The sequence below is a fragment of the Astatotilapia calliptera genome, chromosome 22 (assembly GCF_900246225.1).
Source record: "Astatotilapia calliptera chromosome 22, fAstCal1.2, whole genome shotgun sequence".
NCBI classification, from domain to species: Eukaryota; Metazoa; Chordata; class Actinopteri; order Cichliformes; family Cichlidae; genus Astatotilapia; species Astatotilapia calliptera.
The window spans coordinates 28,357,956-28,374,283 of NC_039322.1; the positions used below are offsets into that span (position 1 = coordinate 28,357,956).

The 16,328-nt window shown below is 41.2% G+C and overlaps 1 protein-coding gene and 1 long non-coding RNA gene across 3 annotated transcripts in view; one reads left to right on the forward strand and one right to left on the reverse strand.

The window, feature by feature from the left end:
• Positions 1–2,668: 2,668 nt before the first annotated feature.
• LOC113014657 (uncharacterized) lies at positions 2,669–5,622 on the forward strand. Its single transcript, XR_003270986.1, has 3 exons — positions 2,669–2,895; positions 3,490–3,619; positions 4,070–5,622. It is a non-coding gene; the product is annotated as an uncharacterized LOC113014657 (long non-coding RNA).
• A 532-nt stretch (positions 5,623–6,154) lies between these two features.
• The window catches only part of slc66a2 (solute carrier family 66 member 2), a 40,609-nt gene continuing 30,435 nt past the window's right edge, over positions 6,155–16,328 (reverse strand). For both annotated transcript variants that reach the window (XM_026156151.1, XM_026156150.1), the window contains one exon: positions 6,155–8,425. In XM_026156151.1, the coding sequence (XP_026011936.1) occupies positions 8,215–8,425 (211 nt within the window). In that variant the 3' untranslated portion in view covers positions 6,155–8,214. The remainder of the gene's footprint in view (positions 8,426–16,328) is intronic.

Genomic DNA, 16,328 nt, shown 5'->3' on the forward strand with positions numbered 1-16,328 from the left:
CAAAAAAGAGGGTTAGATGTCTTTGGGAAAACCAACGTGGTGCTCTGTGACAGGGGTGTCAAATGTAAGGCCCGTGGGCCAGATTCAGTCTGAGAAAGACTCCAATCTGGCCCACCTGAATGCTTTGAAAAATGTGAAGGAAGATATAAAGTTTTGACTTTTAACTAGATTTTCTATAGTGTAATTAGAAACTTTCCGTTTTATGATCACGGGTGTGGACAACGAGCTACCAGGACTTTTTCTGTACACGTTTATTCCTTGCAAATTGAACCCAGAGTCCAGATTTATTTCATGTACTACAGCAGCATTTCTATATCGTGTAGAAAAATTACATACTGTTATAATTGTTTTCCTTTTATTAAGATTTTGGCAGGATTAAATGTGCAGATAAACTTCTGTTCTGCTCTGTTTACCGTGTGATTTACAAGTCATTAGCCTGTGAATGTGCAGTCTCCCTTGGTTTCTCACTCAGATCCACCCCTCGCATGTCATCTCTGCTTTGAAAACACCACGAAAGCAACAGAAAACACTCAGCTTGACGCTTCACAATGGGACCTCACTGACCACTGTGTGAGGCCATAGTGCAGTAACAAGCAGCTCCTGTCTGTCTTCCTTCTGATTGGCTGCCACTCACCTGGCTGGTGGGCGCCGCTGCTTCTAAACACGGTTGATATTGTATATATTGCAATTAGCCCAGAATTTTTTCATAACTCATTGACCTGGATACTGGAGGTAGGGACGTGATCAAATCAATTCAATTCAATTCAATTCAATTCAATTCAATTCAATTTTATTTATATAGCGCCAAATCACAACAAAAGTCGCCTCAAGGCGCTTCATAGATACAGAGAAAAACCCAACAATCATATGACCCCTATGAGCAAGCACTTTGGCAACAGTGGGAAGGAAAAACTCCCTCTTAACAGGAAGAAACCTCCAGTAGAACCAGGCTCAGGGAGGGGCGGGGCCATCTGCTGCGACCGGTTGGGGTGAGAGAAGGAAGACAGGATAAAGACATGCTGTGGAAGAGAGACAGAGGTTAATAACAGATATGATTCAGTGCAGAGAGGTCTGTTAATACATAGTGAGTGAGAAAGGTGACTGGAAAGGAAAAACTCAATGCATCATGGGAATCCCCCGGCAGCCTACGTCTATTGCAGCATAACTAAGGGAGGATTCAGGGTCACCTGGTCCAGCCCTAACTATATGCTTTAGCAACAAGGAAAGTTTTAAGCCTAATCTTAAAAGTAGAGATAGTGTCTGTCTCCCGAATCCAAACTGGAAGCTGGTTCCACAGAAGAGGGGCCTGAAAACTGAAGGCTCTCCCTCCCATTCTACTTTTAAATACTCTAGGAACAACAAGTAGGCCTGCAGAGCGAGAACGAAGTGCTCTAATAGGGTGATATGGTACTACAAGGTCATTAAGATAAGATGGGGCCTGATTATTTAAGACCTTGTATGTGAGGAGCAGGATTTTGAATTCATTTTAACAGGAAGCCAATGAAGGGAAGCCAAAACAGGAGAAATATGCTCTCTCTTTCTAGTCCCTGTCAGTACTCTTGCTGCAGCATTTTGGATTAGCTGAAGGCTTTTCAGTGAGTTTTTTGGACATCCTGATAATAATGAATTACAGTAGTCCAGCCTGGAAGTAATAAATGCATGAACTAGTTTTTCAGCGTCACTCTGAGACAGGATATTTCTAATTTTAGAGATGTTGCGCAAATGGAAGAAAGCAATCTTGCATATTTGTTTAATATGTGCGTTGAAGGAAATATCCTGGTCAAAAGTCAACACGTCTCAAGGATCGCTCTAATCAAAGTTGCACACAATAATCACCCAATGGGTCGTCACTCATAGTGTGCTCACGGTCAATGGCGAGGTCATGTTCATCATTTTCAATGGATTTATTCGTCTTACAGTGCAGCCAGTTGGTGATTCTAGAATCTGTTGGGGCAGTGGCAAAAATTTACAAAAGGCCCCCCCACCCAGCGCTGGAGGGGCCTCTTGTGAGGGCTGAAGGCTCTGCCTCCCATTTTACTTTTAAATACTCTAGGAACCACAAGTAAACCAGTGGTGTGAGGTGCAAAGTGCTCTATTGGGGTGATACAGTACTATGAGCTCTTTAAGATTTTTTAATTTAGGACAATGATTTTAAAGTTGTTTCTGGATTTAACAGGTGGCCAGCAAAGAGGAGCCAATATGTGCAAAATATACTCTTTCTTGTCCCTGTCTGTACTCACTGTAAGATTCTGGATCAGCTGAAGGCTTTTTAGGGAATTTTGGGACAGCCTGATAATAATAAATTACAGTAGTCCAGCAAGACATTATAAATGCACTAGTTTTATGGGATCATTCTGAAACAGGATGTGTCTACTTTTAGAGATATTGTGTAAATTGAAGAAAGCAGTCCTACATAGTTTGATATGCACATTAAAAATGGTTCCAATATTTCTCACAGTGTTACTGGAGGCCAAGGTAATAAGATAAGATAAGATGAGACTTTATTGATCCCACGACAGGGAAATTTTTGCGTTACCTCAGCTCAGGTACAGATATCAGAAGGAAAATACAAAAAAATAAAAATAAAATACATACATATATAATATAAGTAAGATAATACACTATATACAATGGTAGCATACACAGTATGTGATTATGGATATGGTTGTGTTTATATGCAAGACAAACTATAAAGCTTAACATAATATCCTCAGGTTTGTCTGAAATTAGAAGTAGGAAATTAGAGGTCAATCAGGGGTTTATGTCTCATAAACATTCCTGTAGTTTAACCAGTTGGTTGTAATAACCTGTGAATTGAGAGCGATTGCGGACGAGCTACTACATGACCGATTGTCTTGTTAACTGACCATCCCAGAAATTTGGGCTTCAGTTTTGGTGAGTAAAATTCTCATGTTTTATTAGCCTGGTGCTTTCTGTGTGCTGCACTGATACCGTTCAAGAATACAGCTTGCTAACAAGCTAGCTAACATTAACTGATAAATTAGCATTCCACCTTTCATCAGTCCAAAAAAATTTGACATGACTGTGGTCAAAACACTAAAGTAGAAGCTTCAAAACTAATGGGTGATGTCACAGTGATGTCCAATCCATATTTTAGATCTATAAAAACTATAATCTATAGCTAATAGTCTAATAGAACAGAAAAGGTTGGAAACAGTGCCTTTAAAGCAGTCTGACAGTTGAGATTGCAGCTAATATGGACAACTTGTCAGTAGGCAAACCTCATTATTTGTCATTTTGTTTGAATTGAGTATCTACCACTGTAACAGTATAGGAAACCATAATTGGCCCACTTTATATCCTATTACTGCTCTATAGGCATTCTAATACCTGGGCCAATTGTTATCGCCAGCACTGAACAATAGCCATGCTGCTTGTGAACACCACCACTCACATTCAAAAAGCTCTTGAGTGGCTCTCTGTGAAGCAGCGCAGTCACTTTATTTAAAATATATTCATTCCATGCAGATAAACTGAATCTTAGAGGAGTACCCTGGTAAGAAGCCACCTGTCTGTGGCGGTTTGACGCAGCGGTGCACTTGTGAAGAGGTTTGATGCGACAACGTTCACAACACAAGGCCCTAGAGGAGTTTCAAAAGTGAGTGCCTCGTATGTTTTCAGTATTTATCACAAAGGGAAGCCTCTTTCTCTCACATTCACTCAAATTCCAGAGGCACTGAAAACAAAGAATTTTATTTCCAGGCCTGTGTGTATGAGGTCCTGACCTTTGAGTTTAAATTAGATAAGTTTCAAACACATTTCTGTCAGTTATGGTCCATGTGTCATTTCAGTTTATATATACAGTACATATGTGTGTGTGCATGAATCAGGCCTAATCTATGAGAGACATATGTGGTGCAGTGAAAGGCATAAATAGGAACACATTTTGAATGTGAATCTGGATTAGAAAACATTTTTTCAAATCCATCTTTTTGATCCTTTTTTGTTTGGTGACTCTTATCTTTGTTGTGCCTCCTCTCTGTGCCTGCAGAGAGCTCCGTGTGGAAAGCCAAGCACATTACGATTTATGTTTTTATTATTGCTTCAGATGGCATGTGCCCAAAGCCCAAAGAAGGACCACGGCTGGTGGGCTTACACCTCCTTTGACAACTGATGCCTGCCAGAGCGACACTGTTGATCAGAGCAACGACGGATGTTGTCACAAGTCCCAAAAACATCTCCATCAAAAGGGAAAAAAAACAATAAGTAAAGACATGGCGCAAGAGTTTGTCTGAGTCCTTTTTATTGGGGGACAATGCCACATTAAATGCTTGACAATACTGGGTGGGTTTAAACAGCCTCAGGAACTACAGGTGTGTGGCCAGTTTAAAAGGAAAATGGATAAAAAAAATAGAGACATAAATCGCTGTACTAGGGTAAAAAAAACAAAAACACATAATAAACATACTTACAGAATGATATTTTTGGTATAGTAACAAACAAAAACATGAAAACACGTTCACATGACAAATGAGCAAAAAGATACAAAACACGGAGCAAACAAAGATAAATCATCACGTGCAGTGAAACAGTCACAGAAGTGGAACTCCGAGGTCAGTTTAATCTTGTTTCGCACAACAGGACCCTGTCAGGTATCTCACATTAACTCACACAACACACTCGGGCTCAGCACTGTCGGGACAGAGAACAGGCAATCTTACACTGGCACCTGAAGAGTTAATATAAAAAAGGACAAAATAAATACGTAAGCTAAAAAGATGTAAACATAAAAAAATACCCCCACCGATCCCTCAGTACCCGATTCTCACCCAACGTGTTTATAAAAAGAAGAAGCAGAGAATAGTCGCTTCTCGGCAGAACACAAAGATTTATTTTTGTTGCAGTTTTGTTCTTTTTGAAGACGAGGACAGGTCTGCTGTGGTACACAGGTCACTGAAGGGCTGACAGTCGTGCACCTTATGGTCTGGCATTCCTCCTCAGAGAGAAATGACAAAACAACAACAGTAACACAAAGAAAAAAAATCATATGGCTGCCTCTGCGTTTAACAGGAAATGAATTTCATATGACAAAACGATGAGTAGAACCTGCCCTCACAGAGGACCTCACAATGATGTGGGGTCATGAGCAGGGGGGATATTAAAGGATGTTATTGGATTTGTCATAAATGATAAACTGGCCAGTCAGTGCTTTCTGCAGCCAATATGAGGAAGAGGTACGATCTTAGCTGAGCAAATTCTGAACTGTGAGTCTGTGAAGTTCATCTCTTTAAGGCATAATTCCAGTTTATTACAGCTTGGGCTTTGTGAACAACACCGCTCACAGAACATATCGACTTGGTCCTGCATAAAAACCTTTTCATAAAATGTATTTAACGTTATTATTGCTGTAAGGAGCGAAATGATGTTTGTGCACTTACACTTACTGGTCAATCCCGAACATTTAAAAAAGAAAAAATTCTAATAACACTGAGAACTCCCATTCATGGGAGCTCTGGTTTCATAGGGACTACTTGTGAAATAATTTAGAATGAATGGGGCTCTATGAAGCTCTATGTCATTGTTGGTTTATTTCAGAATGGCTTAAAATCATCCCACATAGCAGACAGGTCTGGGCCAGATCTGGTGTCAAGCCGGCACTGCTGGCTGACTTCTGGCATAGTAAGTGGTATGTCATTCAGATATGGGCCAGGCCTGGTGTAGATGGCACTATTTATGTGATGGCATGCCACATCTGGCCCGATTGTGGTTTGGTGTATGTGGCCCAGGCTCATAGAAAACAGGTCTTCCCTGGATCCGGCATCAAGCTGGCACTTCTGACTAACTGGTGTCATGGCAGAGTGAATGCGTCAGGTTGTATAGAGCACTATGAGTAATCCGGGAAAGTAGAAAAGCTCTATATCAGAATTAGTCCATTCACTGTATGAACAGAGTTTTGTCATATTTCTTTTCATGCTACCATGTTCCAGCACATGTTGTTATTACATGGCTTGACAGTGTGTCTGCAACTGGCCTGTGGCTGCACACAACTTACACATGGCCAACATAGCGCAAAGAATGACGGCCCTTTGGCACAGGACCACCAGTGTGTCTGCAACTGGCCTTGTGCTGGCCCATGTGTGCCACCTCTGGCAAACCAAAGGGCCGTCATTCTCTGCGGTATGTGGGCCATGTGTAAGCCCATTGTGTGGGCCAGATCTGGGCCATACCAATTTTGCTATGTGGGATTGATGTAGCTCAGTTTTTAGATATGTTATGGATTATGATTGTACAATTAGGGGTGGCACAGCATCACGAGCCACTTTAGGGCATCCATGATTCTGATTTCAGGAAGGAACCAAGCAGCAGCAGAGCATTTCTAGCAGCAGCCTCCTGATAGTGGTCATCATCAAACTCAACAAAGTTTGTCTTTTTTATACAATCACAGTCTAGCGCAGATCGATGGATCTCAATGCCACAGCAAGATAGACGATATGGACAAAAGTAACGTTTGAATTCGAGTGTGTTCAGTGCCATTACCACAGGTGTATAAAATCAAACACCTATCCACGCCGTGTGCTTTTACACATGTTTGTAAAAGAATGGATCGGTCTAAAGAGCTTGATGAATTTGAACGTGGTGCTGTAACAGGATGTGCCCACTCCAGATTCCAGTTTCTTGAAACCATATCATACTTTATCACATAAAAAGACATGGAGAAAGCTGTATAACGCACATATTTCTTTCACTATAACACCTCACAACAATGCCGTAACAGGCTGACGTCAGCATATTGTAATAAAAACATTTTAGCCCTTGCTCTTCGGAGGGAGCTGCGCTTTCTGAGTGCTCTTGTTTGTTTTTTGTCACACAAGTCTCAGTGAAATATTGGCATCAAGCTGCAAGCAAATGTAAAAATAATATAATTTGAAAAAGCTTTAGAGCGCTCAGCTTCTGGCCGTCAGTTGGCGAGACTTGCTTGCAACACAACAGAAACAGAAAATCTAGTCTATTGTGGTGAATGCAAAGCTGTCACGAGGCCTTAGAATAAAACATGATCCAATTCAGGACAGAAAAACAGCTTCTTGTTATCCTGCAGTTATAGCATGAATGTAGGATGATGTTCAAAATGAAACAGAAGCCGCAAACATCACTAAATTAAGCCCATGATGCGACTTTAAATGCGGTCGTCATCATAAAGATGAGTTCAGACTGAACGCGAAGCTAAACTAGCGCCTCGAGCTATGATTCAGCTGCTAGTCCCACACATAGAAAATTGGCTGCATCATGCTGGCAGCTTAAATTATTCCTTTACCTTTATGAAGCGCAGTTGTAGGCTCGCAGGATAAGTTTAATGATGTTAACACATCTTTGAGCATTTATTTAGGACGTTTTGGAAATGATGGAAATATATATAAAATGTCGTCAAGGGCTTTAGTATAAAAGTCTTGGCATTTGCTTACAAAGGCTAAGTCGCTCAACTTTTTGCTAGTCTCAAGGCCACTCACATTCATGACCAAACGTGAGGAGTTTTCTTCATTTGGTGACTTTGCTTTTCTGTATTTTTGTCGTGCAAGATTGAGTATGACAGCATGTGTCGCCCAACAAGCAGGAGACTGACTGGCATTCCTCCACTGTGTTGGGAAAAAACAACAACAAATGTACATTCAGCAATGCTGTATATTAACATTTCTTTTTTTTTGTTTTGATTGATTTGTAACACATTACTGGCAATGCAGCAATCCATGTTGAAAATGTGGGTGCTTTAAGGCAGAAGTTCCAAGCAACATTCATCTTGAGGACGACACAAGCTGGTCCACTTTTCCTTGAGCACTGATTTCAGTGCGTGCATCTGCAGTTTGCATACGCTGGATGTTCATGTGCTGTGTGTGCATAATATTCTCCACATGCACAGGATGACTCAAGGTGTATTCTCAGAGACGTTTGCATTCCTATTAGCATGCATTGGGCCGCTTTGATAAGTCAAGAGGACAATAAATAAAACAGGCTGACGTTGTGTGTAACAAGTGTCCTTCGGGTATCACTGGAGACATTGCCACCACCTGGTGTCTGTGTATCTTTGCCTTATTTATGAGTGCGTTGGAGTCTTCATTTATACTAGGAGGTGAGGGGGAGCAGCAGCCTACATCATCTCAAGATGCTTTGGTGCGTGTGTGTTTATACATTTCCACAGTGCCTCGATAAGGCCTTCCTCGCTGCTGCTTTGTAGTGTCCTCAGAGATTATGCCGATGTTCTCAGAGGGCTTTGGCACTGGTGGTGTGAGAAACTGTGTGTGACACTGGTTTCTGCGGGTAGCGGCTGTAGTAGTAAACCTGGAAGAGGATGGTGATGTCCACGAAGACCTGCAGCAGGCCGCAAATCCAGAACTGCACCGGAGCCTGGGTGAGGAGGAAGTACCCCGTTTTAAAGGTGTCACCACTGGTCCACATCAGAACCATCTTGATGCTTGATGGAAACAAGAAGAGAAGAAGAGAAAACAATGTTAATATTGTAGCCCATTACTGTAGCTCTACCATTCTGTATCATTCTTTTGTTACCAGATTTACTGGAGTTAATTTTCTTTAAATTATTTTCAATGTTATTTTTCTAACAAGCACTTCTGACAACATGACAACAGTGTTGTAGAGCTTTGTCGTGCCTTCACCAGCCTTTGTCCAGTTTTTCTTTTTAGTATAAGTTGGTTAATACATTACTTCCTATTTAAAACATGATTAATAGACTTTAAAAGTCGTGTTGCGGTAATTCTCAATAAAAGCAAAGCGATTAGTAACAGGCTAGGTGTCTAGGGGTGCTGCATCAGAAATGCTGTTAGTGACTATTCTCTTAAGAAAGGGAAACAGAAAATGCTGAGGTATGCCAAACTACACAAGAACTGCACTGAAAATCGGTGGGAGCAGGTATGTACAGAGGATATCAGGAGGGAGGTATAACAGTGCCTAAAGACATCTGTAGAGCACGGTAGAGGCTCTGTCATGGTTTGGGCTGTTTTTCTGCCAATAGTGTTGACAATCTTATCAGAATTGATGGAATTGAAATGCATAAAAGTACTACCAGAGTTTGATCCACCAATTAATATCATCTGGAAAGTATCTGATTAGCAAAGGCTTTGGTTTTTAAGCATGACAATGATCCCAAACATACTGCCAGTGCAGTAAAAACATACCCGGATATAATAACTCAAAATTGAACACTATCGGTCATGGACTCTCATCCCCCAGAGCCTGGACCCCAATAGCAGTGTGGGATCATCTTGACAGAGATTGGAATAATCTACATCCGAAGGAAAACTTTCAATGTATTTCAAAAAGCCTGGAGAACTATTCCAGAAGACTACGTAAATTAATAAAACAGTTCAGTCTGTGTTGAGGAATGAAGAAGGTCATACCAAATATTGACGTTTAGGCTCATTAGAATTGTATAAACTCTTTTTGCCTTCTATGCGGTATTTCCATATATCGTTGCACATATTTCAGTAAATAGCTGCACCCATTTCCCATCATCCAAAGAAAGAATAAAGAAATGAGAGACTTTTTTTCCATAATACTGTTATTGCATCAACATGGTTGTTGCAAAAACAACAATGGCAAAAAATGTCATTAGGAAATAAAAATAGAATCCTGAAGAATATGTGCAAAATGAAACTGTTTAGTATTAATGAGTTGTAGACTGCTGTTACAGAGGAAACCAAATTACTGATGGAATAATTTGTTCTCATATTGAACACTTAGGGCCTGTCCGCACATCAACTTCCACATTAGCATTTTGACCAGACCTTTAATGCATCCTGGCTTCATTTCTATTTGGACTGATTTTTTTTTTACTCCATTTGGTCACCAAAACCACATGTTAATGACAGCAGGACACGAGGTCTGAGAGATGCAGGCAGCAAAGAAATAGGAAATATGACACAATAAGTACCAGGGTAAATTGAAGTAATGAATCTCTTCAGGTTGCATGCTTCTTATTAACTTTGCATCCTGTGGCACATTTCTAACTATAAAATTCTGCTTCCGGTTCATACCGAGCTGTTCACAGAGTGCACGTGAGACAATCCAGACATGAATTATGCAGTTATCGCTCTACAAGTGACTGGAGATGAGCGCCCACATGACTTGGAAGAGCCAAAGTTCCTCTAAGCATAATCATCATCCTCTCACTGGCACTGGAAAGCACTGTGAACTCAACTAATGAGATGGAAAGGGAAGCCAAACAAGAGTCAGCGAAAAAAGAACAAAGGCCTGGGGTCTGAAAACACACTTTCTCATACATGTTATCCTCTCCCAAGATAGAAAAACACAATGTACAGCTGCGTATCAAGTAATGCGAGGACATCAGTTCAAAATTGCTTGTAAAGCTCTCTGAAAAGTTTGGCTTGGTGGTTATGGGTGTTTCCCGCTCTCTTTTATGACAGCATCAACAAATCCATCGCCTTCTGCAGAGCTCAGGTACACTCGAATCTGTTTTTAGTTTGCTTGTTGCATTTTTTTTTATTATTTGTTTGAGGCAGAAATACACACAGGCAATGCAGACAAAGAAAGGACTGAACCAGCAGTGTGCCCACAATCCACTCATAGACGTACAGAAGGAGGTCTTGTCAGATGAGCCTCCTAAAGCTACCAGCCTACAACAATGTGAACACATGCTGCGATATCTGAAATCCTTTCACTCAAGCGTGTTAGCTTGGTTGGTCAGCACTATTTGAATGAGCTTTGCAGATATCTTTTTTTCTGCCACTGAGGCAACTGCTACCCTGAATTTGAAGGGCTGGTATATATCCAGTGGTATCTGACTCTGTGAGATACTGCTGGATATGAGTTTTATTGCCCGGGTCTGGAGATATGTTTATCTGAGATTTAAAAACTGTGAAAAAGTAGAAGAAAGCATTTCCTTTTGTGGTATTTTGTGGTATTAGCCTTGTATTTGATCTGTAGTGCACTACCTTTTTGCTTTTCACATTTCTGCCCTCATCTGGGTAGTGACCAAAATAATGTTTGGACATCAGATTAGAAAGCCTCTAGGTGACTGTCCTGGATCGCTCTCTACCAGAAGTGGCTCCGGGACACACAGAGCACATGCTGGACAGATAACGCTCTTTTTCCTTCTTTCTTGGGCAGCTTGTGTCCCTCTTGGAGGACCGGTTAGGCAGAGGGACTAAGGATGCTCCCGCTTAGACTGCTTCCCTGCGATCCAGACCCAGTTAAGCATCAGGATGGATTGATGGCTGGAACTCAGTTCCTGACTGTGACTCATTAGGCTGCTTGCCTTTACTTTTATCAACTTGTAAAAGCTAATCAGGTTTTCTTCTTCCCTGACACTGCTAGGCAATGAATGTGATTACCAATGAGCATTCAATCAATGTCACCTACTGAGCTGAATCAGACAGAGCCAAACTGGCCTTCAGTGTGTAATGCCAGGACACAGCGTGTTTCCATCAATGTTAAAAAATTCTGTGACATCGTTCCCCTAGAATCAGCGTTCACATTTTCTAGAACTGAGAACCATTAAACTTAAGTGTTGACCAGCTTTTATTTTTGTTAATCAAATAATAGCTATAATTCTGAAAAACTTCTTATTGATATTCTGGAAAGCAGACACTAAATCTATGTCTTTGTTGTCCTGTATGGGATTCATATATTTAACCATTTCAAAGGTTTACAGAGAGTGGTCTGAAAAAGACAAAATATCCAGTGAGGGCATTTCTCTGGGTGAAAATGGGCAGAATAGATAACTCATTACAAAAAAGGTATGTACAAGATGTCAAACCTTGAAGTAGCTTTGATGTGTTGTACACTAAACTGGTTACACCTTTCCACAGTCCAGGGAAAACAACTCTGTCTTAGTCGTCTGTGATCTCAACAAAACACTTTCACCGCATTAGTCTTACTGAATTCAACACGATGCTGATTTTATAAACTACGGTCTCCATTAGGTTACACAACAGCAATAAAGTGCAGTGTGCTTACTGTGAACGTTATGAAAAAACCCAGAAACATTTGACCTGTGGCTGATGTTCAGGGCATATTTCACCGTCTGATATGAATGTTCCACTAAGAAAGTAAAGTACATTTAGTTGCAGTTCCCAGTGCCCCGCGGATCCTCTGATAGAGCATCCTGATTAAACATGTCGCAGTGTGATGCTTTGATTACTGCAGCAGGTGAATCATGGTGATATGAAGATAAAGAAGAAACAATGAATCGTTGTGTTAGCAGATTTCCTGCCTTTCTATAAGCTGCTTAACAAATGTAAAAGGGAATGGGGTGGAGGAGTGGCTTGTCACCCCAACTGTGTGCACTTTAGCCACACTGGGGCAAAGCTTTGGAGCCAAATCCCTTCTTGCATTATTTATATCGCCAACCTCACCTTAGACTTATGTATTTTTAAGACGATTTTTTTTTGTTGGGTTTTTTTGTTGCAGATTTTGTCATTTTTCTTACACTCCTTTCTAACATTTCTCCAGCTCCTTCCCTGAATCTTTTCAAAATGTTTGCACTGGCATCGTTTTCTCCATTTTTTTAAGCATGTCTCTCTCCTCATCCATTCAGCCTCCCATCAACTCTCTATACCCGTTTGTATTTGCATTCCCTATACCTGCTGTCCTCACACCGCTCTTTCTCCACGAGGAGCTTGTTAGCACTGTGAAAACAACCCCCTCCAAACATCCCCCAAAAAACCCCACCACCCACACCTCCCTCAGTGGCTGCTGTCTTAGTTATGGTGCTGAATGTGGATGTAAAGATAAGAGAGGGAGGATTCTTGTTTGACCAGTTCCTTTGGTGGTTCTCTAATAAGATGTGGCAAAGGCAGGGCTGTGGGGAGAGGGTGTCTGGCTACTTACCTGTCACCTTCTCTGAGACAAATGAGGGGCGGAGAGTGCCAACTGAGCTCTGGGCTCAAATGGCAGCAGTGGAGAAGTATAAGCTGCACTGACCACACAGTTTCTACACTGGGTTGCAGATGCATGGTATGGTAACACTGGCTAAGTACAAACTGTCTGTTTATTTGTATCCATTTTCAACATGGTGCACCAATAAAACCAGCAAAGACTGTAAACAGAGTAGTTATAAGCTGTAGAAAAGCATCAAGTTTTTCTACAGCTTATTTTTTCTCAGAATTCTGAGAAAAAATAATTCTGAGGAAAAAGTCATTATTCTGAGATTAAAGTCATAATTCTGACTTTTCTCAGAATTTTTTTTACTGTTTTATTTGTTTATACTGAGAGTCACATTTAAGACAAACTTCCACTGCCTTCCAATGGACAAAACTTGATTTATCTTTCCTTGTCAATGAAAGTGTGTTTTTCTAAAACGCAGTTTTACAATGCTAGCAGTTCTGTGCCAATTCATTCATCTTTGTTTAAAAAGCCTATAAATAAATCAGGCACACGCTTCAACCTCAGCTGTGCTATTTGCCATTTCTTGGGACAAAGCACAAACCCAGCACATGCAGAGGCCAGGGTAGAAACTGTCTGGTTCAGCGCCACAGTAGTTCTCCACTTCTGCCATTTCAGCCCAGAGCACAGCGTGCTGACATCAACAGCTAATCAGAAAAGCATATTTCAGTTCCACAATATGATGTATACAGTAAACTAGTATAAAGTTATAAGGTTTATGTTAAAACAGAGGATCTGTTGTCCATCTATTTTTAGTTGGTTTTTTAGCACATTTCTTTTTTGTGCTTCACTCACACAATGTAATTTCAATTCACTGTCTGGCACAAATTTGTAAAAAGCATAAGGCAAGGATATGAAACTGTGGAAACCTGGAGGCAAAAAACCATTAACAAATTGACTATGATGAACAGAGTAGCAGTGACAACAGAGCTGTAGCATTACAGGAGGAGCTTTTCCGATGGCGGGTTGCCAAATGGCTTACAGATGTACAGCTACAGTGGGGCAAAAAAGTATTTAGTCAGCCACCGATTGTGCAAGTTCCCCCACTTAAAATGATGACAGAGGTCAGTAATTTGCACCAGAGGTACACTTCAACTGTGAGAGACAGAATGTGAAAAAAAAATCCATGAATTCACATGGTAGGATCTGTAAAGAATTTATTCGTGAATCAGGGTGGAAAATAAGTATTTGGTCAATAACAAAAATACAACTCAATACTTTGTAACATAACCTTTGTTGGCAATAACAGAGGTCAAACGTTTACTATAGGTCTTTACCAGGTTTGCACACACAGTAGCTGGTATTTTGGCCCATTCCTCCATGCAGATCTTCTCGAGAGCAGTGATGTTTTGGGGCTGTCGCCGAGCAACACGGACTTTCAACTCCCGCTACAGATTTTCTATGGGGTTGAGGTCTGGAGACTGGCTAGGCCACTCCAGGACTTTCAAATGCTTCTTACGGAGCCGCTCCTTTGTTGCCCGGGTGGTGTGTTTTGGATCATTGTCATGTTGGAAGACCCAGCCTCGTTTCATCTTCAAAGTTCTCACTGATGGAAGGAGGTTTTGGCTCAAAATCTCACGATACATGGCCCCATTCATTCTGTCCTTAACACGGATCAGTCGTCCTGTCCCCTTGGCAGAAAAACAGCCCCATAGCATGATGTTTCCACCCCCATGCTTCACAGTAGGTATGGTGTTCTTGGGATGCAACTCAGTATTCTTCATCCTCCAAACACGACGAGTTGAGTTTATACCAAAAAGTTCTACTTTGGTTTCATCTGACCACATGACATTCTCCCAATCCTCTGCTGTATCATCCATGTGCTCTCTGGCAAACTTCAGACGGGCCTGGACATGCACTGGCTTCAGCAGCGGAACACGTCTGGCACTGCGGGATTTGATTCCCTGCCGTTGTAGTGTGTTACTGATGGTGACCTTTGTTACTTTGGTCCCAGCTCTCTGCAGGTCATTCACCAGGTCCCCCCGTGTGGTTCTGGGATCTTTGCTCACCGTTCTCATGATCATTTTGACCCCACGGGATGAGATCTTGCGTGGAGCCCCAGATCGTGGGAGATTATCAGTGGTCTTGTATGTCTTCCATTTTCTGATGATTGCTCCCACAGTTGATTTTTTCACACCAAGCTGCTTGCCTATTGTAGATTCACTCTTCCCAGTCTGGTGCAGGTCTACAATACTTGTCCTGGTGTCCTTCGAAAGCTCTTTGGTCTTGGCCATGGCGGAGTTTGGAGTCTGACTGTTTGAGGCTGTGGACAGGTGTCTTTTATACAGATGATGAGTTCAAACAGGTGCCATTCATACAGGTAACGAGTGGGGGACAGAAAAGCGTCTTACAGAAGACGTTACAGGTCTGTGAGAGCCAGAGATTTTCCATGTTTGAGGTGACCAAATACTTATTTTCCACCCTAATTTACGGATAAATTCTTTACAAATCCTACCATGTGAATTCATGGATTTTTTTTTCTTCACATTCTGTCTCTCACAGTTGAAATGTACCTCTGGTGCAAATTACTGACCTCTGTCATCATTTTAAGTGGGGGAACTTGCACAATCGGTGGCTGACTAAATACTTTTTTGCCCCACTGTAGGCCTATGAGATTTTTCATTTGGATTCTATATTGACTCACTCTTACAAAGTTATACTGTCAAAGCCCGGTACTTCTCTCAGCTGAACTTAGAACTTTTGCATTTTTACAAGACAAAACAAAAACAGTGGGGTCATTCCATCAAGTTTTAATCCAAACATTAAGAAAATACTATTTCTATTCAACTTAAATGCTGAGTCGAGCAAATATGCCAAGTTCTATCACAGGGCAGCTGTGGCTACAACTGTAGCTGCCTCCACCAGTGTGTGAATGTGAGAGTGAATGAATAGCAGAATTGTAAAGTGCTTTGAGGGTCTTGAAAAGCGCTATATAAATGCAATCCATTATTATTATTAAAAGCAAAGATTAGACTATCTGCTGATATTTAAGTGCCATTAAAGACAAAATTCAATCAGAAGATGGTTTATGAAGGCCCGCATACCATTTTACACAACTAACTACTAATTTACTAATTTTCTTTAAATAACGATGCTCAAGATTGTATCATTTTGCTGTTCTTTGTGGTCTTCGCTGTCTGGTTGTTCATTCATACATTTATTTACAAAAATATGACTTTAGATCAACAGTTCATTCTCAAAAGAGCTGTAACCCTGAAGGATTGAAAAGAAACAATCCCATTATCATTTAATCATCCAAGAAAGAGAAAGCAGGACCCCGAGTGATGGATCAGATGGAGAGATTTCGTGTTGGACGAATGATCTGAGGATCCTGCAGCTGCAGTGATCCGAAGCTCTGCCTGACAGCCCTGCTACACACAAGCGGTGCCATGCACCAGACCACAGGTGATGGCCTGGCTGCATCAGCAGTCAGTTCAGATCTACCCAAGGCACGTGGC